At 44.2% G+C, this 24,996-nt stretch overlaps 1 protein-coding gene across 6 annotated transcripts in view; it reads right to left on the reverse strand.

Moving 5' to 3' along the window:
- ccser2b (coiled-coil serine-rich protein 2b) overlaps window positions 1–24,996 on the reverse strand; it is a 53,553-nt gene that overhangs the window by 8,171 nt on the left and 20,386 nt on the right. For all 6 annotated transcript variants that reach the window (XR_014536030.1, XM_083556291.1, XM_083556289.1 and 3 more), the window contains exons 5-9: window positions 20,993–21,086; window positions 20,653–20,809; window positions 12,900–12,977; window positions 11,110–11,196; window positions 10,351–10,452 (exon numbers count right to left, since the gene is read on the reverse strand). Coding sequence is in view for 5 of the 6 variants with exons in the window: in XM_083556291.1 (XP_083412417.1) it covers window positions 10,351–10,452; window positions 11,110–11,196; window positions 12,900–12,977; window positions 20,653–20,809; window positions 20,993–21,086 (518 nt within the window). In the remaining variant the exon portion in view is untranslated. The remainder of the gene's footprint in view (window positions 1–10,350; window positions 10,453–11,109; window positions 11,197–12,899; window positions 12,978–20,652; window positions 20,810–20,992; window positions 21,087–24,996) is intronic.

The following is a 24,996-nucleotide window of genomic DNA, read 5'->3' on the forward strand; positions in this document are numbered from 1 at the left end:
GTTAACATGAAAAATTCATTATAAATAAACCTATAATGCTGCTGAAGGTTCAGGACGGATCATTGCATTTTATAAACCAGTAGGTTTATTCATCTACAATAAGCACTTCATCCTGATCAGGATCTCGGAGGATCTGGACTCTATCCTGGGAACGAATTATCATCCAGTGCAAAACAAAATCAGTTTCAGCCACTTCAGCCTCATAATTCCCATAATGTATTTATATATATATATAAAATATAGGCCTGCCTGGATTGGACTGTAGTTGATGTCAACAGTCTCCTTCACTGACTCAGAAATACACTTCGCTTTTGATCTCCATCACTGCACCCCGCAACATTGTATACCCGCCACAAATGGACATTCGGTGTAACCCAGATGAGGATGGGTTCCCTCTTGAGTCTGGTTCCTCTCAAGGTTTCTTCCTTATGCCATCTCGGGGAGTTTTTCCTTGCCACAGTCGCCAGTCGCCACCGGCTTGCTCATCAGGGACAAACTTACTCATAAAGAACATATTCATTTTTAATCACCGCATTATCTGTGTAAAGCTGCTTTGAGACAATGTTCATTGTTAAAAGCGCTATACAAATAAACATGAATTGAAATTGAATTGAATTAAAATACCATAATAATATTTATAATTTCACCATTTATTTTTATTAATTAACAAAATGGAAAGTAAATAAAAGTTAAATCCAGAATCAAATCAATATTTTGTTTTACACTTTACCTGCTAAACAGCATCAGTTCCTCTATTTACACTTACACACAGTTTTGATGGAACTGAAGCAGGCAGGTTGAGATCAGAACTTTGTGAAGGCCAAAACAATCACTTCCCGGACTCCTTGTTCTTCTCTGCACTGAAGATCGTTCTTAATAAGTAATAAATTAGCTGTATGTTTGAGGTCATTGTCCTGCTGCAGAATGAATTCGGGGCTAATCAGACACCTCACGCGATCTTTGCCTGGGAGAGACCTGGATGATGCAGTAGAAATATTTTGTATCTTGTTGCTGAGCTCAGTCTTGTCATGGTGTAGAATCTGTGACATGAAACGGTCTTCCAAAACCTCACCTTAGAGGCGGAATTTGTCTCATCACCCAGTTTTTGAAGCTCCTACACAACTGTTCTGTTTCACTTCATCTCTGAGTTTCAACCTTGTTTGGATTTGCACTTGCTTGGTAGAATTAATTACTCACACACGTGACCACACCTGGTCCTACAAAATCCCTGACTTTGTGCAAGTGTTCAGTGTCTGTGTACTGTGTGTGTGTCAGTGTACAGAGCATGTGTGTGTAAGTGTACAGTGTGTGTGTCAGTGTACAGAGCATGTGTGTGTGTGCGTGCGTGCGTGTAAGTGTACAGTGTGTGTGTACTGTGTGTGTGTCAGTGTACAGAGCGTGTGCGTAAGTGTACAGAGCATGTGTGTGAGTGTACAGTGTGTGTGTAATGTGTGTGTGTGTGTGTGTGTGTGTGTGTGTGTGTGTAAGTGTACAGTGTGTGTGCGTGTGTAAGTGTACAGTGTGTGAGTACTGTGTGTGTATCAGTGTACAGAGCGTGTGTGTGAGTGTACAGTGTGTGTGTCAGTGTACAGAGGGTGTGTGTGTGTGTGTGTGTGTGTGAGTATAGAGTGTGTGTGTGTAAGTGTACAGTGTGTGTGCAAGTGTACAGTGTCAATTTTATTTCTATTGCGCTTTTTACAACAGACATTGTCTCAAAGCAGCTTATCAGAGTTTAACAGTTAAGATGAATGGTGTGTGTTTATCCCTGATGAGCACCATGGAGACTGTGGCAAGGAAAAACTCCCTTAGATGTTATGAGGAAGAAACCTTGTGTTTGTGTGTGTGTGTGTGTGTGTGTGTGTGTGTGTGTGTGTGTGTGTGTGTGTGTGTGTGAGTGTGTGTGTGTGTGTGTGTGTGTATTTGTGTATTTGTGTATGCGTGTGTAAGTGTACAGTGTGTGTGTGTATTTATGTGTGTGTGTAAGTGTACAGTGTGTGTGTGTCTGTGTAAGTGTACAGTGTGTGTGTGTGTGTGTGTAAGTGTAGTGTGTGTGTGTGTGTGTGTGTGTGTGTAAGTGTACAGTTTGTGTGTCTGTGTGTGTCTGTTTGTAAGTGTACAGTGTGTGTGTGTGTGTGTGTGTGTGTGTGTGTGTGTGTATATGTGTGTGGGGACCTCCTTGGGAAATCCTCCCAGGAGGGATCTCCTCTTACAGGCAGGGGGAACCCTGGTCCACCCCACCCAGAGTTATGGAAGCTGTGGCTGCGGCCCCTGAGGGGGTGCAGTTCCTAGCAGCTGGTCTCTCTACTGAGGAAGTGGAAACCATCCTCCATTCCATAGCTCCCTCCACAAGGAGGTTGTATGCCACTAAACGGCATCTGTTCACAACGTGGTATGGGCACCACCAGTTGGACCCAGTCAACTGCCCGGTTGGTTTAGTTCTGGAGTTCTTGCAGGAACAATCTGCCACAGGATTGGCTCCGTCAACCCTGAAGGGTTACGTGTCCGCTATCACGGCTTCTTGTACCCTGCCAGCAGGGCAGTCGCTGGGGCAACACCCCCTCATTTCCTACACGCCACCCAGAGACTGAGGCCCGGGATACAAAACAGAGTGCCTGTGTGGGACTTGGCTGTTGTGCTGGAGGCTCTATCTGAGCCCCCCTTGGCCGAGGAATCTGTTTCTCTACCCTAAATTGGGGGAATGTGCCTCAGGTGCCTGCGGCTCCCTCATGACCTGTCGTTGTGCAGGCAATCTGCCCTTCTTCTTTCCTAGCCCCCAAACCAGGAGAAGCAAAATCGACATAATTCCACAGGAGTCCGTGGAGGGAGTCGGAGCAGCTGTTTGTCTGCTATGGCCCTCGTAGGAAAGGTTTTCTGGCTAATAAGCAGACGCTCAGCAGATGGATTGTGGATGCCATTTCTTCGTGTTATGAGTCCTCTGGTCTTTCCCACTTCCTTCGGAGTCAAGGCTCATTCCATGGGGTATAGCGACCTCAACAGCCTGGTCCGTTGGAGTTTCGCTCCAGGACATTGTAACGCTGTGGGCTGGTCCACCCTTAGACTTTGTCAGGTTCTATCTCGACATCAGAGCCACTCCCGGCTCCTCTGTCCTGCATGCCGGTTGTGCTCAGGCGTTTTTGATGCAGCTCGAGTTCCTGAAAGGAAACGTCACTAGGTTACGTATGTACCCATAGTTCCCTGATGGAATGAGAGCTGCGTCAATGGACCATACTCCCTGCATCCCTTAGCTTCTCCTTTTCAGAAGCCAATGTCGCTACCATAACTCACCCATTTTATAGCTTCCTTGTTTACGCGACCTCACCCGCCATTGATGTCACGACTTGCCTATTGGCCAGATTTTACACGTGATTCAGAGCGTGAACAATGCAATCGTTCCCAAAGCGTTTTCAACGCAGCTCTCGTTCCCTCAAGGAACTAGAATGACATACATAACCTAGTGACGTTCACAAAGATAACACCATGTAAAATCCTCCACTGGAGGTCGGCAGCTCTTTACAGTGTCTCCACTCTGGTTTAATATCAGCATTAAAACCCAAAATACTTCTCCATGTCTACCCTCCCATTCAGCTTTTTCTTATTCAAAACCTTAACACACGCTCTGTAGAGCAGCTTCCCCGACACTGACCCAAAGTCCATCTTCCCTTCGCACCGGCACTCCAGGAGGGGGCCCTCACACCCGTTGAGGTCAGGAGCGAGGAGTTCAGCTGGGGAAAGGGTACATCCCCTGCAGGACCAGCCTCTGTGTGTTGATAGTCAATCTGCTGAACACGCTCCTCTGATGTTAGTGCAGCTCTCCAGCAGTGTAGGAGCTGATTGACAACACGCAGAGACCTCAGTCTCATACGCGCTGCCAGGTCCTCTGCCCTCGACAAGTCTGACCCTGTGATGTTCACAAGCTTCCGGAGCGTCACAATGCCCGAGGAGATTAGAGTTCTGGACAGTGCAGAAACTGTCACACTGGAGATGTCCAGTCACCCGCCGTACACCAGAGGCTCCTCCAGGAACCAGTGTAGTGTTCCATAGCCTTTGTTCTGTTTTTCAAAAAACGTTCCAGATTTAAAAAAATTGGTAAAACATTGGTAATCCAGAGATGTCCAGCATTTTTGTGTCCATTAAAAACAAGGCTCTGTCCAGCCCCAGTCCTTCTACTGTGCGTAATAATCCACTGGCTGCTGCTCTCCATACTAAGTCTCTGAGTCCAGTGAGGAGTCTCTGAATGAACTGGAGGCAGAATGCTGCAGCTCTGCTGGACAGCTGGACCAGCCTGTGCTCTCCTTCCTCTTTCGGCAGATGGAGAACACGCTGAGGAATCCAGCGTAGATTGTCCCAGAAGAAATCCACCAGCAGGGCCTGAATGTTCGCCAGCAGGTTCGGTGGAGGATCAACGCTGGCTAGCTTGAGCCAGAGCAACGATGCGACAGGGTTGTTGATGACCAGTGTTCACCCCCTGTAGGACATCTTTGGGACTAACCGTTTCCACCTGCTCAATTTGCCTTTCACATGCTCTACAGAACCTTCCCAGTTTTTATGTAAAAACTCATTGCTCCCCAGGTAGACACCCAAGTATTTAAAGCCACCTTTTTTCCATGCTGAGCCTCCTGGCAGTGAAGGTCGCCCACCTCCCCACTCCCCAACTAAAATGGCTTCACTTTTACTCCTGGTGACAGCTCTGCACCCCTGTGCCTGCCTCTGCCAGTGCAGGCAGCTCTAGCACTGCTCCAGGGTCCACTGGGACTTTTTTGGTTTCGCAAGGCCTCTCCAGGCCCGGTTCAGCCGAGCAGGGCTTCTCCTGGTCCGGTTCAGCCAAGCATGGCTTCTTCGGGCTCAGTTCAGCCGTGCAGAGGGAACGACTCCAGCTGGCTCAGCTGCTTCCTGCCCCGGTCGCTTGGAGACACCGGGGTCACTCTGTCTTTCGGGACAGGTGCAAACAAGATGCCCAAACTGACCACATTTTGAACATTTAATTTCTGAATCAGTGGAAACAAAGATGTTGTAGACAAACCCATCGATCCTGAACTTAAAGGCCACATTTAGTTTCTCAAAACCCTCATTTAGAACCATAAACAACATCTGCCTAAAAGACACCAAGTGCTTAACTAGTGAGGACTTACAGCCGAGGGGGATTTTCTTCATGGGGGAGACGGTTTGCCTGTACTGAGACAGCTCTTTAAGAATCGCCTCATCACTAATAAAAGGAGGGACATTTGACAGCAACACCTTTTTTGGCAGGAGAACTGAGGGGAGAAACCAGTATACACTCATTATTAATAGCAATACCTTTTGGATCAGTTTAATTACTTTCTCAATACTGTTAAAAAAAAAAACACACACACACACACACACACACACACACACACACACACACACACACACACACACACACGCACACCTCTACACTCGCCCACACACCGAGCCAGCGAGTCAAACTCTCACACAGCCTGGTGCTTGAAAAAGCCATGCTGAACACTCACTCACTCACACACACACACACACACACACGCCCGCGCACACACAGGCGCGCTAGTACACACTCATGCGCAAAGACACACACACACACACTAGATATTTCCTAGATGTTTAAGGAGAAAAATCTGGCAACACACCAACCACTCTCGCGCAGAGAGAGAGAGAGAGAGAGAGAGAGAGAGAGAGAGAGAGAGAGAGAGAGAGAGAGAAAGAGAGAGAGAATGAGATGACCAGGATATTGTATATTGTGTATTTGTGTGATTAAACCACTGTGTGTGGAGGAATTAATTCAGTGTTCATTTATCTTCAAGGTTTATTTCTCAGAGCTGCAGTCTCACAACACACTGATGGACACAATGCCTCACACACAGAAAAATCTCAGGTGATAATAAAAGCTCCAGACTTCACCAGGTGTGTGTGTGTGTGAGGGGGGGGGGGGGGGGGGAGTAATAGTTTGCTTGTAAAATGAAGAGAACTTCTAGAGAAGAAACAAAAACATCTTCGCTTGTTCAAAGCAATGTGAACCACCCCATGGGTCAGGGTAAGGATTGGGTTTAGGGCTAAAGTCAGGGTTAGGTTTAGGGTTAGACTTAGGGTCAGGGTAAGGTTAAGAGTTGGGGTTAGGGTAAGGTTAAGAGTTGGGGTTAGGGTTAGGGTCAGGGTAAGGTTAAGAGTTGGGGTTAGGGTTAGGGTCAGGGTAAGGTTAAGAGTTGGGGTTAGGGTTAGGGTCAGGGTAAGGTTAAGAGTTGGGGTTAGGGTCAGGGTAAGGTTAAGAGTTGGGGTTAGGGTAAGGTTAAGAGTTGGGGTTAGGGTTAGGGTCAGGGTAAGGTTAAGAGTTGGGGTTAGGGTTAGGGTCAGGGTAAGGTTAAGAGTTGGGGTTAGGGTCAGGGTAAGGTTAAGAGTTGGGGTTAGGGTAAGGTTAAGAGTTGGGGTTAGGGTTAGGGTCAGGGTAAGGTTAAGAGTTGGGGTTAGGGTTAGGGTCAGGGTAAGGTTAAGAGTTGGGGTTAGGGTTAGGGTCAGGGTAAGGTTAAGAGTTGGGGTTAGGGTTAGGGTAAGGTTAAGAGTTGGGGTTAGGGTTAGGTTTAGGTTTGGGGTTAGGGTAAGGTTAAGAGTTGGGGTTAGGGTAAGAGTAAGGTTTAGGGTTAGACTTAGGGTCAGGCTAAGGTTAAGAGTTAGGTTTAGGGTAAGGGTTAAGTTTAGGGTAAGGTTAAGAGTTTGTGTTAGGGTTCGGTTTAGGGTAATAGTTAGGGTAAGCGTTAGGTTTAGGGTAAGGGTTAGGGTAAGTGTTAGGTTTAGGGTTAGACTTAGAGTCAGGGTAATACAGTGGTCGTTAGGGAGACCCTATGCACTCCCGACATTGAACTCTTATCTGTTTCCCTTCGAACCTATTACTTACCAAGGGAGTTCCCCCAGATATTTATCATGCTCGTGTACATTCATCCGGGAGCTAACGCTGACTCTGCAACCCGAATTATTGTTAAAACTGTGCAAAGGCTTCAAGGGATCTCGCCAGATGCACCTAATTTTATCATGGGTGATTTTAATCACTGTAATATGGAGAAGTCCCTGTGTGGTTTTTATCAGTATGTAACCTGTTTTACACGCTATATGAAATGTTTGGATCATTGTTACGGATCTGTTAAGGGAGCATACAAATCGCTTTGTAGAGCATCCCTTGGGTTCATCTGATCATAATGTTGTGCACTTGGTTTCAGTCCTGAAGAAAACTAAGCCGGAACGTCATTTAGTTCCGGTGTGTTCAGCTGAATCTATAAATTGTATCCAGGACTGTTTTAGCTGCACAGATTGGAATGTGTTTACTAATGCTTGTGCAGATTTAGGTGAATTTACAGCTTATATTACGTTTTGTGAAGATCTTGTTATTCCCAGGAAACAAATAGCCATTTACCAGAATAATAAACCATGGGTCACTAAATCGGTAAAAAATACAATTATTTAGAGAAATATTTGTTTTAATCAAGGTGATGTGACTCAGTATAAGGTATTAAAAAAACAAGTAAAAAAAAAAAGAACTTAAATGGCAAGGCTTAATTATAAGGTCAAAGTGGAGGATATGCTAAAAACCGGGAATTCACGTTCTGCATGAGAGGGGGTGAAATCCATGATGGGGATGAATTCCAAAAAACTTAATATTTCTCTTGATGGGAAGTTTGATTTTGATCTTTCTAATGATCTGAATGTTTTTAATAATCGTTTTTATAGTCATGATTTTAGTCAGGAATTGGCAGTGTTTAATAATGCTGTTCCGGAACAGAATAGGGTTAATGTTGACAAGGATATGGTTTTAAAACTTTTTCGAGGTGTAAGACAGAGGAAAAGTCCTGGCCCGGATGGGATTGGGGGCCGTATGCTTAGAAATTGTGCGGAACAACTTGCAGATATTTTTTGTTTTATTTTTAAAATGTCATTGAGTCTCCATAAGGTTCCCTGTCTTTGGAAAGAGTCTATTATCGCACCTGTTCCTAAGAATAATGCACCAAAATCTTTAAATGAGTACAGGCCAGTAGCACTTACTTCTCTGATAATGAAAACATTTGAGAGGATTGTGAAGGATGCGCTTTTGACCATGGTACAGGCAAATCTGGATCCGCTTCAGTTTGCCTATAGGTCAGGCAGGGGTGTTGATGATGCAATATGTCCTCTATTAAACATGATTTTGGCACACCTTGAGGGCGCAAAAACTTTTGTATGTTTGGTTTTTATTGATTTTTCATCAGCTTTTAATTGTATCCAACCTCATATCCTAGCAGAAAGGTTAAAGAGTTGGCTGATGGATTTCTTAACCAAAGTGTCAGCGTGTGAAGGTGAACAGTGCTTTGTCTGATGTACTTTTTTCCTCTACTCTACTCACCTCTTTTATTTGTGCTTTATACTAATGAGTGTCGTACGCAACTTGAGAGGCGCCATATCATTAAGTTTGCTGATGATTAAGTGATCGTTTCCCTCCTTGATTATGATGATTCTGTACACGGTTCTGTATTGGTAGATTTTATTGATTGGTGTAAACTGTCCTTTTTGGACATTAATGTATTAAAAACTAAAGAGATGATTGTAGATTTTAGGAAGAATCGTACAGCCATCTCTCCTGTGGTTATTAATGATCATACTGTTGAGATTGTACATCATTTTAAATATCTTGGTACTAAAATAGATGAAAAGTTGACTTTTGGGGGCTCATGTGGATGCTGTTTGTAAAAAAGCGCACCAGCGTATGTATTTTTTTTACGGAAACTCCGTGGTTTTAACGTGATGGATTTAAACAGTGTGTATAAAGCAAGGACTCTGAGGAAGGCAGAGTTAATGTTAAGAGATTCCAGCCATCCCTTGCAGAATCTTTTCATGTTGTTACCTTCTCCACGTAGATATTTTTTACCACTTTGCACGACAAATAGATTTAAAAAATCTATGCCATTGGGTTTTTAAATACTTAGATTAAATATATATATATATATAATTTCTCTCTCTCTCTCTCTCTCTCTGTACCTGTACTGTTTGTTGTGTGTGTTTGGGATTGTATGGATTCTGCTGGCTGTAAAACAAATTGCCCCTCGGGGATAATAAAGTTGACCTAACCTAACCTAACCTAACCTAACCTAACCTAACCTAACCTAACCTAAGGGTAAGGTTAAGAGTTGGGATTAGGGTTAGGTTTAGGGTAAAGTTAAGAGTTGGGATTAGGGTTAGGTTTAGGGTAATGGTTAGGTTTAGGGTAAAACTTAGGGTCAGGGTAAGGTTAAGAGTTGGGATTAGGGTTAGGTTTAGGGTAAGGGTTAGGTTTAGTGTTAGAGTAAGGGGAGGGTTAAGAGTTGGGGTTAGGGTTAGGTTTAGGGTAAGTTTAAGAGTTAGGGTTAGGTTCAGGGTAAGGTTAAGCGTTGAGGTTAGGTTTAGGGTTCAGTAAAATGCAGAAGTCCAAAAGGTTCTGACTCTCCTTCACACCATGCTCTATACAGCAGGGTTCACTGAACTAACACACACACACACACACACACACACAGACTTAATATAATTAATTCAAAACACACACACGCACAAACAATGATTTCGTCACCTCCAATTAGAGATTTGTAGTTACAGTAGTTCTAAAGGCAGAGTCAGAGCTCCATATAAACATTGAGATGAGACTGTGTGCTGTTCAGCTGCTTTTCTGTTCTCTGTACTGAAGGACGAGTAAAACCACTAACCAGTAATAAATGTGATCATTCCAGCTGAATCTATTCCTACAGAAATCCATCAGTCATGCTGATTTCTTTTATCACAGCATTTTCTCACTCATTATTTTAGTGTTTATTTCAATGATTTTATTTAGTGTATGTTTCATCGTTTTCTATTCTAAAGGCGTTGGTCGGGACGATACTGAAAAACCCAGATTCTTCTGCTAATAAAGTAAAGCTCAAAACCCTGTCTGAACACCATGAACCTTCCTCACGTGATTCTGGGAGCTGATGAAGTGTTTGTGTGTAGATTATTCATTTATATGATACACACAACATCTTCATATCAGTATATTCACAAGTGAGAAAAAACTTCCATCCAGAAAATATTGTGCAGTGTTATAAAACATTTGATTTGAGGAATAAAAGAAAAGATTTTTCACTCGTCAGCATTTTTCATGGATCTACAACATGACGTGTCTGTGAACTGGGCGGAGCTCATGGTCCTCTTCCATTGTGATAATTTGAGACCATTGGAGGAAATGCAGTGACACAATAATGTTGTAGATACATTCTGAACATTCTGAACACTGATAGACCATAATCAGTGTCTCATTTCCAGATGATTATTGCGTGAGCAGTGTGAAATCTCTCTCTGAGGGAAGTAAAGACGGTTTAAAAACGGTGGACTCACATTCTGCGCGCTCCATGGAGTCTGAGTGCTCTTATCCTGATGCTCTTGTCTCTGCAGCTCCCCCTGCTGACAGATGCACGGAGTCACCTGCACTTTAGCTGCCTGTACACAAAGACAAAAAAAACCATTAAAGGAGGGAATTTCCAGTGTCAGCACTTAATAACAGTCAGGTGTAAAGCAAAAATGTATTACATGTAAATATTATATTATATAACATACATTTAAATATATAAACACAATCAATTCATACTCTTCAACCATATCAGCTTCCAAATCTTCCACACTGATATCACAGTCAGCTCCATCACACCCATCACCTCACACATCGTTACCTAGCTGAGCTGATCTGAGCTGAATTGCATTATGGGATGTGGAGTCCATTTGCTCCTGTCTCACTACATCTACATGGATTCATCATCATCATCATCATCATCATCATCATGATGGTGAAAAAAGGAAAGCTGAGTGAGGGAAGACATTCTGCTGTTCAGAGCCTAAAGGTTGAATATTGAAATAAATTCTCTTATTTAACTCCACTGCACTGCAAAAACAACATCCTCCTCAGACACCAGACACACAACCACAAAGTTCTGACAGGAATAAGAGTCCAAACCACTCACATCCACACCTGAACCTAGAAACCCTAACCCTGTTGTCAGAAATTCATTACTAACAAATCAATCAATCAATCAATCAATCAATCAATCAATCCTGATCATAAGTATGAGTCTGTTAGATGTGTGAAGTGAAATCCCATACCAGCCGCTGAGTGAGTTTAGAAATCAGTACATCTTTCCCTCTGAGCTCTTCTCTTAGCTTCTGCACCTCCTTCGAAAGCTCATTCACCTGGAACACCATCACACACACAGTTAGTTTGCCTTCACAAAATCCACACATTTATTATTGTGAGTTAGATCTTTAATGCTCTTTACTTCTTCACACCATTTTTTTTTCCATTAGCACCTGATGGTGGTGCTGTTATACTCAAATACACACATGTCCAAAAGAATCAGATAATTAATCATCAAAACCAAACAGAATTCAGTTGAAATGAGCTGTGAAGTGTTCAGAAGAGAGAGATGTAATGCTTAAACAATTAAAAACACCATCATTATGATTATTACCTGATCTGAACTCTGATTAGTACAAAGCAGTGTGAAGGGCAGTGTGAAGGGCAGTGTGAAGGGCAGTGTGAAGGGCAGTGTAAAGGGCAGTGTGAAGGGCAGTGTGAAGGGCAGTGTGAAGGGCAGTGTGAAGGGCAGTGTAAAGAGCAGTGTGAAGGGCAGTGTAAAGAGCAGTGTAAAGGGCAGTGTAAAGGGCAGTGTAAAGGGCAGTGTAAAGAGCAGTGTAAAGGGCAGTGTAAAGAGCAGTGTAAAGGGCAGTGTGAAGGGCAGTGTAAAGAGCAGTGTGAAAGGCAGTGTAGAGGGCAGTGTAAAGAGCAGTGTGAAGGGCAGTGTAAAGAGCAGTGTGAAGGGCAGTGTAAAGAGCAGTGTAAAGGGCAGTGTAAAGGGCAGTGTGAAGGGCAGTGTGAAGGGCAGTGTGAAGGGCAGTGTGAAGGGCAGTGTAAAGAGCAGTGTGAAAGGCAGTGTAGAGGGCAGTGTAAAGAGCAGTGTGAAGGGCAGTGTAAAGAGCAGTGTGAAGGGCAGTGTAAAGGGCAGTGTAAAGGGCAGTGTGAAGGGCAGTGTGAAGGGCAGTGTAAAGAGCAGTGTGAAAGGCAGTGTAGAGGGCAGTGTAAAGAGCAGTGTGAAGGGCAGTGTAAAGAGCAGTGTGAAGGGCAGTGTAAAGGGCAGTGTGAAGGGCAGTGTGAAGGGCAGTGTGAAGGGCAGTGTAAAGAGCAGTGTGAAAGGCAGTGTAGAGGGCAGTGTAAAGAGCAGTGTGAAGGGCAGTGTAAAGAGCAGTGTAAAGGGCAGTGTGAAGGGCAGTGTGAAGGGCAGTGTAAAGAGCAGTGTGAAAGGCAGTGTAGAGGGCAGTGTAAAGAGCAGTGTGAAGGGCAGTGTGAAGGGTAGTGTGAAGGGCAGTGTGAAGGGCAGTGTGAAGGGTAGTGTGAAGGGCAGTGTGAAGGGCAGTGTGAAGGGCAGTGTGAAGGGCAGTGTAAAGAGCAGTGTGAAAGGCAGTGTAGAGGGCAGTGTAAAGAGCAGTGTGAAGGGCAGTGTAAAGAGCAGTGTAAAGGGCAGTGTAAAGGGCAGTGTAACACAAAGGGCACTCCTCTCCCTCAGTGTTGAAGAGAGTGTCTCAGTTTGGAGATATTCTTATATAATTCATCACCCCTGGGTGTGTTGATCTACAGTGTTAGCAGTAAAAATTAAATGTCAGTATGTTTTTTTACACACACACACACACACACACACACACACACACACACACACACACACACACACACACACACACACACACACACACACACTATTCCCTTCTGGGTGGAGCTTATCCATGTAAAAGAGGATGGGGAATATTGCTCCTAAAGCTTTTATATGTAAACCCTCAATATTTACACTTTATATTTATGTTTTAAATCTTCAGCACAGAATTATTCAAACACAAACACTTACTTGTTGATCGCTCGGTTCTTCAGAGGACGGACTGGACACTGACGGCTCAGTTTCACCAACTGATCCATCTTCTTCAATCTACAAAGACCAGAATGAACACACACACACACACACACACACACACACACACACACACACACACACACACACACACACACACACACACACACAATATGAGCGTAATTCTGCAAAACAATTCACCCTGAACACTTCCAGTCTAACCTGCAGCAACTCTCACTTGGGATGTAATTAAACCTTCTCCAGCAGATGTTTATGGTGCAATAAAGGAACTAAATAACAAAATGGAAATAAACAGTGCAAGAAACAATGCAGCACAGCTACTGCCTTAATTATGACATGCAAATAAAGAGTCGATTCTTCACCCTGCTTAACGAAGGAATTAATCTGGCCGAGAAAGCGGAACATTAACAAGCTCACGCATTGCTCCCCAAATCAGTATTCTGGTCTTTCTGAAGTCTCGAGTCCTAGTCATAACCATCATGCCACACAATAACAAAATGACCTGACCACTCAGTGTTTGAGGAAGCAGCTGCCTGTGCAGAATGCTGATGAGAAAATTCAGAGGCTTTTTGTAAACGAGGAGAAAATAATATCCATCCCAACAGTCCTGAATAGCTTTAGGTAGATCTTTTTTTTTAAATCCAAGATGAAATCTGTCAACGTGTGTTTAGCTCTTGCTTCTGGTAATTTAATGAAACATACATTAACTACATTACAAACAGATGTCAGGAATTTATGCTCACAGATAAAGTTTCATGGTATTCTATAACCCCAATTCCAAAAAAGGAACACTTTAAAAAGTAAATGTGGTAAAAAAGGTGAAATTGAATATTGGATGTTTGTGATCTTCTGCATTTAAAACAGTCATGATTCTGTAAGGAAAATCACTGCATGGGCTCATTAACACCTCCAGAATTCATGTCATCAATGCAGGTTAAATCTCTATCATGCAAAGAAGAAGACATGCGTGAACATTAGGGATGCACCGAATATTCGGCCCCCAAAATTTTTCGTCCGAAAATGGCCCAAAAGTGCATTTTCAGTTTTCGGCCGAAAGACTTTGATCACCGAAAACACACGGCCGAAACAGTTTGTTGTGATGACGCAAACAGAAACCGCGCCTGCACGTGCATGTCTAAAACAACATGTCTGCGGTGTGGACGTGTTTCAGTATATCTGAGAAAGACCCACGGATAGCGATGTGCAAAACCTGTAATGCCGAAATTTCGTCTGTAAAAACTTTCTCCACCTCGGGTTTAATTTATCAGCTGAAATCCAAACATCTCGATCGCTATGCTGAATATGAGAGAAACACGGCACAGAAAAGCAGAACCCCTCCGAGCATGTGCACTCCGTCTGTGGTGGAGGTTTTTGAAAAGGCAGGAAGTTTCCCAGTGATAGTGTTTTATTGTATCTTTAAGCAGTTGCACATGTTCTAAATGCACTTTGTTTTTATGAAAGAACATGTTTATTTGTACAACCTTTCCGCAGGCCAGAGGGCCTGTACATTATTATTTAATGTACACATGAGTGCATTAAAGTTAAACATTTAAGTTTGAATTTTAATTTATTTTATCCTGTGCATTGTTGCAATGTGCTATAAATAAATATTTTCATAATTTGTAATTGATTTATTCTTTGAAACTTTAATATTTAATTTATCCAATTGACCTAACCATGCCTTGATTTTAGTAAGTTTAGTACACAGTCATAGCCATAAATGCAATGGTAATAATAATTGGCATCATTTCTTTCGGTGTTTCGGTTTTCGGCCTCGCTTTCCTCTTTTTCGGTTTTCGGTTTCGGCCAGGAATTTTCATTTCAGTGCATCCCTAGTGAACTTGATCCAGAAACACTGTTATCTTCTCTGGGCCAAAACTCATTTTAAGGCAAAGTGGAAAATGGTGAGATCGTACAACAAGACGAAGAGCCGAAGCGCACGTCTGAGTTCTGTAAGTGTTATTTACAGAGCAAACAGACGTCTGGAGTGTCATCTTAAATATAAAGTTATATCTATAATATAAAGTTTATGTGCGTCCACACTTTTTACAGTCAGTGCAATTATTATTATTATTATTATTGTTATTATTATTATTATTATTATTATTATTATTGTTATTATTATTATTATTATTATTATTATTATTATTATAAATTATGTAGGTAAGGAATCTTTTGAATGTCGTCAAAAATGAATTCTGGCAACAAAAAAAAAGGAAACGATTATTTAGATCAAAATGTTAAATTCTTTGAAATGGCTCTTTAATACAATTTATTCTTCAGACTTTAAAATGTAGCAGTTGGTATTAGATTGTTCACAGAGAGACATTTTTCACAAGGTGCTGCAAATTAAACCACAAAGCAGAACTAAAGCAACATCGTCTCTGTAATTACACAGTGTCTAGAACTTGCGTCTGCAACAAAGAGATATTAGCATGTTGTCTTTCTGCGCACAGCGTCTCGTCTCTTTAAGGAAATAGGCAGCTATTTTATCACAGATATTGACTTTTCCCTGTAATAGGATGGGAGGATGATGTGTTACTGTGTACCTGGTTTGAAAATTGTCCCTGTGATTGCTGAGCTTTGAGGAGAGCCAACATGATTTGTGTTTTGTTGCAGCTATTTCTCTGATGTGTGCTGGAAATGAGAGTTTTACATGGACTCACTGAGCCTGAAAAGCCACATTGTACTTTAAAGGCATGTAAAAAACTTGAAGTGACATGTAGAAAAAGCTCCAAACCCTAAATTGTAAATCAGAACAGATGTGTAGAGAGATGTGAAGAACAGAATTCTGAATATGACAAACAATGCAGAAGTGAATAAAGATCATTAATTCTGAATCCTGATCCTAATCACTGAATTCAAAACAGTGAGAAAAGTCTGCTGTGTGATTTTACTAACAAGCTGACAGCATTGGTGAACCTTTATTTCGTAATATATACAGAAACAAGAAGAAAAGAACTAGAAGAAATGTGGAGGTGGTAGTGGAGATGTGGACAGTGAGGAGAAATGTGGAGGTGGTAGTGGAGATGTGGACAGTGAGGAGAAATGTGGAGGTGGTAGTGGAGATGTGGACAGTGAGGAGAAATGTGGAGGTGGTAGTGGAGATGTGGACAGTAAGGAGAAATGTGGAGGTGGTAGTGGAGATTTTGACAGTGAGGAGAAATGTGGAGGTGGTAGTGGAGATGTGAACAGTGAGGAGAAATGTGGAGGTGGTAGTGGAGATGTGGACAGTAGGGAGAAATGAGGAGGTGGTAGTGGAGATGTGGACAGTGAGGAGAAATGTGGAGGTGGTAGTGGAGATGTGCACAGTGAGGAGAAATGTGGAGGTGGTAGTGGAGATGTGGACAGTAAGGAGAAATGTGGAGATGGTAGTGGAGATGTGGACAGTGAGGAGAAATGTGGAGGTGGTAGTGGAGATGTGCACAGTGAGGAGAAATGTGGAGGTGGTAGTGGAGATGTGGACAGTAAGGAGAAATGTGGAGGTGGTAGTGGAGATGTGGACAGTGAGGAGAAATGTGGAGGTGGTAGTGGAGATGTGCACAGTGAGGAGAAATGTGGAGGTGGTAGTGGAGATGTGGACAGTAAGGAGAAATGTGGAGGTGGTAGTGGAGATGTGGACAGTGAGGAGAAATGTGGAGGTGGTAGTGGAGATGTGGACAGTAAGGAGAAATGTGGAGGTGGTAGTGGAGATGTGGACAGTGAGGAGAAATGTGGAGGTGGTAGTGGAGATGTGGACAGTAAGGAGAAATGTGGAGGTGGTAGTGGAGATGTGGACAGTGAGGAGAAATGTGGAGGTGGTAGTGGAGATGTGGACAGTGAGGAGAAATGTGGAGATGGTAGTGGAGATGTGGACAGTGAGGAGAAATGTGGAGGTGGTAGTGGAGATGTGGACAGTGAGGAGAAATGTGGAGGTGGTAGTGGAGATGTGGACAGTGAGGAGAAATGTGGAGGTGGTAGTGGAGATGTGGACAGTGAGGAGAAATGTGGAGGTGGTAGTGGAGATGTGGACAGTGAGGAGAAATGTGGAGGTGGTAGTGGAGATGTGGACAGTGAGGAGAAATGTGGAGGTGGTAGTGGAGATGTGGACAGTGAGGAGAAATGTGGAGATGGTAGTGGAGATGTGGACAGTAAGGAGAAATGTGGAGGTGGTAGTGGAGATGTGGACAGTGAGGAGAAATGTGGAGATGGTAGTGGAGATGTGGACAGTAAGGAGAAATGTGGAGGTGGTAGTGGAGATGTGCACAGTGAGGAGAAATGTGGAGGTGGTAGTGGAGATGTGGACAGTAAGGAGAAATGTGGAGATGGTAGTGGAGATGTGGACAGTAAGGAGAAATGTGGAGGTGGTAGTGGAGATGTGCACAGTGAGGAGAAATGTGGAGGTGGTAGTGGAGATGTGGACAGTAAGGAGAAATGTGGAGGGGGTAGTGGAGATGTGCACAGTGAGGAGAAATGTGGAGGTGGTAGTGGAGATGTGGACAGTAAGGAGAAATGAGGAGGTGGTAGTGGAGATGTGGACAGTGAGGAGAAATGTGGAGGTGGTAGTGGAGATGTGCACAGTGAGGAGAAATGTGGAGGTGGTAGTGGAGATGTGGACAGTAAGGAGAAATGTGGAGGTGGTAGTGGAGATGTGGACAGTGAGGAGAAATGTGGAGGTGGTAGTGGAGATGTGGACAGTGAGGAGAAATGTGGAGATGGTAGTGGAGATGTGGACAGTAAGGAGAAATGTGGAGGTGGTAGTGGAGATGTGGACAGTGAGGAGAAATGTGGAGGTGGTAGTGGAGATGTGGACAGTGAGGAGAAATGTGGAGGTGGTAGTGGAGATGTGGACAGTGAGGAGAAATGTGGAGGTGGTAGTGGAGATGTGGACAGTGAGGAGAAATGTGGAGGTGGTAGTGGAGATGTGGACAGTGAGGAGAAATGTGGAGGTGGTAGTGGAGATGTGGACAGTGAGGAGAAATGTGGAGGTGGTAGTGGAGATGTGGACAGTGAGGAGAAATGTGGAGATGGTAGTGGAGATGTGGACAGTAAGGAGAAATGTGGAGGTGGTAGTGGAGATGTGCACAGTGAGGAGAAATGTGGAGGTGGTAGTGGAGATGTGGACAGTAAGGAGAAATGTGGAGATGGTAGTGGAGATGTGGACAGTAAGGAGAAATGTGGAGGTGGTAGTGGAGATGTGCACAGTGAGGAGAAATGTGGAGGTGGTAGTGGAGATGTGGACAGTAAGGAGAAATGTGGAGGTGGTAGTGGAGATGTGCACAGTGAGGAGAAATGTGGAGGTGGTAGTGGAGATGTGGACAGTAAGGAGAAATGTGGAGATGGTAGTGGAGATGTGGACAGTAAGGAGAAATGTGGAGGTGGTAGTGGAGATGTGCACAGTGAGGAGAAATGTGGAGATGGTAGTGGAGATGTGGACAGTGAGGAGTAATGTGGAGGTGGTAGTGGAGATGTGGACAGTAAGGAGAAATGAGGAGGTGGTAGTGGAGATGTGGACAGTGAGGAGAAATGTGGAGGTGGTAGTGGAGATGTGCACAGTGAGGAGAAATTTGGAGGTGGTAGTGGAGATGTGGACAGTAAGGAGAAATGTGGAGATGGTAGTGGAGATGTGGACAGTAAGGAGAAATGTGGAGGTGGTAGTGGAGATGTGCACAGTGAGGAGAAATGTGGAGGTGGTAGTGGAGATGTGGACAGTAAGGAGAAATGTGGAGGGGGTAGTGGAGATGTGCACAGTGAGGAGAAATGTGGAGGTGGTAGTGGAGATGTGGACAGTAAGGAGAAATGAGGAGGTGGTAGTGGAGATGTGGACAGTGAGGAGAAATGTGGAGGTGGTAGTGGAGATGTGCACAGTGAGGAGAAATGTGGAGGTGGTAGTGGAGATGTGGACAGTAAGGAGAAATGTGGAGGTGGTAGTGGAGATGTGGACAGTGAGGAGAAATGTGGAGGTGGTAGTGGAGATGTGGACAGTGAGGAGAAATGTGGAGGTGGTAGTGGAGATGTGGACAGTGAGGAGAAATGTGGAGGTGGTAGTGGAGATGTGGACAGTGAGGAGAAATGTGGAGGTGGTAGTGGAGATGTGGACAGTAAGGAGAAATGTGGAGATGGTAGTGGAGATGTGGACAGTAAGGAGAAATGTGGAGGTGGTAGTGGAGATGTGGACAGTGAGGAGAAATGTGGAGGTGGTAGTGGAGATGTGGACAGTGAGGAGAAATGTGGAGGTGGTAGTGGAGATGTGGACAGTAAGGAAAAATGTGGAGGTGGTAGTGGATATGTGCACAGTGAGGAGAAATGTGGAGGTGGTAGTGGAGATGTGCACAGTGAGGAGAAATGTGGAGGTGGTAGTGGAGATGTGGACAGTGAGGAGAAATGTGGAGGTGGTAGTGGAGATGTGCACAGTGAGGAGAAATGTGGAGGTGGTAGTGGAGATGTGGACAGTGAGGAGAAATGTGGAGGTGGTAGTGGAGATGTGGACAGTGAGGAGAAATGTGGAGGTGGTAGTGGAGATGTGAACAGTGAGGAGAAATGTGGAGGTGGTAGTGGAGATGTGCACAGTGAGGAGAAATGTGGAGGTTGTAGTGGAGATGTGGACAGTGAGGAGAAATGTGGAGGTGGTAGTGGAGATGTGAACAGTGAGGAGAAATGTGGAGGTGGTAGTGGAGATGTGGACAGTGAGGAGAAATGTGGAGGTGGTACTGGAGATGTGGACAGTGAGGAGAAATGTGGAGGTGGTAGTGGAGATGTAGACAGTGAGGAGAAATGTGGAGGTGGTAGTGGAGATGTGGACAGTGAGGAGAAATGTTGAGGTGGTAGTGGAGATGTGCACAGTGAGGAGACATGTGGAGGTGGTAGTGGAGATGTGGACAGTGAGGAGAAATGTGGAGGTGGTAGTGGAGATGTGGACAGTGAGGAGAAATGTGGAGGTGGTAGTGGAGATGTGGACAGTGAGGAGAAATGTGGAGGTGGTAGTGGAGATGTGGACAGTGAGGAGAAATGTGGAGGTGGTAGTGGAGATGTGGACAGTGAGGAGAAATGTGGAGGTGGTAGTGGATATGTGAAATGTGAGGAGAAATGTGGAGGTAGTAGTGGAGATGTGGACAGTAAGGAGAAATGTGGAGGTGGTAGTGGAGATGTGCACAGTGAGGAGAAATGTGGAGGTGGTAGTGGAGATGTGGACAGTGAGGAGAAATGTGGAGGTGGTAGTGGAGATGTGGACAGTGAGGAGAAATGTGGAGGTGGTAGTGGATATGTGAAATGTGAGGAGAAATGTGGAGGTAGTAGTGGAGATGTGGACAGTAAGGAGAAATGTGGAGGTGGTAGTGAAGATGTGGACAGTGAGGAGAAATGTGGAGGTGGTAGTGGAGATGTGCACAGTGAGGAGAAATGTGGAGGTGGTAGTGAAGATGTGGACAGTGAGGAGAAATGTGGAGGTGGTAGTGGAGATGTGGACAGTGAGGAGAAATGTGGAGGTGGTAGTGGAGATGTGGACAGTGAGGAGACTCTGCTCTGGAGCTTAACTAAAAGTGAACTCTGAACGCAACACTGAAGACTCCTTCCTTTACACATCCTGTGAGGAAGCTGTTGCTATAGAAACGATAACATATCAGAAGAAGTGCATTAATATAAACCTGCAGGACAGTCAGAGCTGATGTTCGAGAAAATTAATCAACACCTTCTGAACAATCACATCTGTGTGTGTGTGTGTGTGTGTGTGTGTGTGTGTGTGTAAGAGAGAGACCTGCAGTAGTGTCCTCAGATGAAACAGCTGTTCTTTGACAGATGTACAGTCCTGGGTCATGTGCCTCAGTATCAGCTCATCCAAAAACAAGTGTCCCGATTCTCTCACACTCAAACCCAGTGTGTGACTGTTACCATACACCTCTAGATCTCCGTCTCTGTCCATCAAACACACAAACACACACACACACACACACACACACACACACGCACACACACACGCACACACACACGCACACACACACGCACACACACACGCACACACACACACGCACACATACACACAGTGAGTGAGATAGCGAGGATGAGAGAGAGAGAGAGAGAAATAGAAATATATTTACCTTTCCCTTTCCTCACAGAGTAGCTGCTCTGTTCTTCCTCTGCACTGCTGTCTCTTTATCCACGGCCAGAAATTACGTTCCGATTGATCAACATCTGTAATGCAGAGAGCAGCTGTATAAACAGTGTGTGAGAGGAAGAGACTAACACCTACATTACTACACATCACTACACCACCTACACATCACTACAACACACATCACTACACCACCTACACATCACTACACATCACATCACTACACCACCTACACATCACTACACTACACATCACTACAACACACATCACTACACCACCTACACATCACTACACATCACATCACTACACCACCTACACATCACTACACTGCTGATCACTACACTACCTAAACATCACTACAAAACCAACACATCACTACACTACACATCACTACACACCACATCACTACAAAACCAACACATCACTACACTACACATCACTACAACGCCTACACATCACAACACCACCTACACATCACTACACTACACATCACTACACCACACATCACTACACCACCTACACATCACTACACCACCTACACATCACTACACTACACATCACTACAACGCCTACGCATCACTACACTACACATCACTACACTACACTACACATCACTACAACGCCTACGCATCACTACACTACACATCACTACACTACACTACACATCACTACAACGCCTACGCATCACTACACTACACATCACTACACCACCTACACATCACTACACTACACATCACTACACCACACATCACTACACCACCTACACATCACTACACATCACATCACTACGCCACCTACACATCACTACACTACCTACACATCACTACACACCACATCACTACAAAACCAACACATCACTACACTACACATCACTACAACGCCTACACATCACTACACATCACATCACTACACCACCTACACATCACATCACTACGCCACCTACACATCACTACACTACCTACACATCACTACACACCACATCACTACAAAACCAACACATCACTACACTACACATCACTACACCACCTACACATCACTACACATCACATCACTACACCACCTACACATCACTACACTGCTGATCACTACGCCACCTACAAATCACTACACTACCTAAACATCACTACAAAACCAACACATCACTACACTACACATCACTACACACCACATCACTACAAAACCAACACATCACTACACTACACATCACTACAACGCCTACACATCACTACACTACCTACACATCACTACACTACACATCACTACACCACACATCACTACACCACCTACACATCACTACACCACCTACACATCACTACACTACACATCACTACAACGCCTACGCATCACTACACTACACATCACTACACTACACATCACTACACTACACTACACATCACTACAACGCCTACGCATCACTACACTACACATCACTACACTACACTACACATCACTACAACGCCTACGCATCACTACACTACACATCACTACACCACCTACACATCACTACACTACACATCACTACACCACACATCACTACACCACCTACACATCACTACACATCACATCACTACGCCACCTACACATCACTACACTACCTACACATCACTACACACCACATCACTACAAAACCAACACATCACTACACTACACATCACTACAACGCCTACACATCACTACACCACCTACACATCACTACACTACACATCACTACACCACACATCACTACACCACCTACACATCACTACACCACCTACACATCACTACACTACACATCACTACAACGCCTACGCATCACTACACTACACATCACTACACTACACATCACTACACTACACTACACATCACTACAACGCCTACGCATCACTACACTACACATCACTACACTACACTACACATCACTACACCACCTACACATCACTACACTACACATCACTACACTACACATCACTACACCACCTACACATCACTACACATCACATCACTACGCCACCTACACATCACTACACTACCTACACATCACTACACACCACATCACTACAAAACCAACACATCACTACACTACACATCACTACACCACCTACACATCACTACACCACCTACACATCACTACACCACACATCACTACACCACCTACACATCACTACACCACCTACACATCACTACACTACACATCACTACAACGCCTACGCATCAGTACACTACACATCACTTCACTACACATCACTACAACGCCTACGCATCACTACACTATACATCACTACACCACCTACACATCACTACACTACACATCACTACACCACCTACACATCACTACACATCACATCACTACACCACCCACACATCACTACAACACCTACACATCACTACACCACACATCACTACACCACCTACACATTACTACACCACCTACACATCACTACACTACACATCACTACACTACACATCACTACAACACCTACGCATCACTACACTACACATCACTTCACTACACATCACTACAACGCCTACGCTTCACTACACTATACATCACTACACAACCTACACATCACTACACTACACATCACATCCCTACACATCACTACACCACACATCACTACACCACCTACACATCACTACACATCACATCACTACACCACCTACACATCACTACACCACCTACACATCACTACACTACACATCACTACACCACCTACACATCACTACACTACACATCACTACACCAGCTACACATCACTACACCACCTACACATCACTACACATCACATCACTACACCACCTACACATCACTACACATCACATCACTACACCACCTACACATCACTACACTACACATCACTACACCACCTACACGTCACCACACTACCTACACATCACTACACACCACATCACTACAAAACCAACACATCACTACACTACACATCACTACAACGCCTAGACATCACATCACTACACTAAAAATCACTACACCACCTACACATCACTACACTACCTACACATCACTAAACTACACATCACTACACCACCTACACATCACTACACTACCTACACATCACTACACTACACATCACATCACTACACTACACATCACATCACTACACTACACATCACTACACCACCCACACATCACTACACTACACATCACTACACCACCCACACATCACTAAACATCACTACACCACCTACACATCACTACACCACCTACACATCACTACAAAACCTACACATCACTACACATTACTACACTACACATCACTACACCACCTACACATCACTACACATTACTACACTACACATCACTACACTACAAATCACTACACCACCTACACATCACCACACTACACATCACTACACCACCTTCACAAAACTACACTACACATTACTACACAAATTACACATCACTACAACACCGACACATCACTACACCACCTACACATCACCACACTACACATCACTACACCACCTTCACATCACTACACTACACATTACTACACAAATTACACATCACTACAACACCGACACATCACTACACCACCTACACAACACTACACATCACAACCCTACACCACCTACACGTCACTACACTACACTACACATCACTACACCACCTACACATCACTACACTACCTACACATCACGACACTACACATCACTACACCACACACACAACACTACACCACACACCACTACACTACACATCACTACACCACCTACACATCACTACATCACCTACACATCACTACAAAACCTACACATCACTACACATTACCACACTTCACATCACTACACTACACTACACATCACTACACTACACCACCACCACATCACTACACCACCTACACATCACTACAAAACCTACACATCACTACACATTACTACACTACACATCACTACACTACAAATCACTACAACACCTACACATCACTACACCACCTACACATCACTACACTACACATTACTACACAACCTACACATCACTACACTACACATCAC

Source organism: Silurus aristotelis, assembly GCF_946808225.1.
Source record: "Silurus aristotelis genome assembly, chromosome: 12".
NCBI classification, from domain to species: Eukaryota; Metazoa; Chordata; class Actinopteri; order Siluriformes; family Siluridae; genus Silurus; species Silurus aristotelis.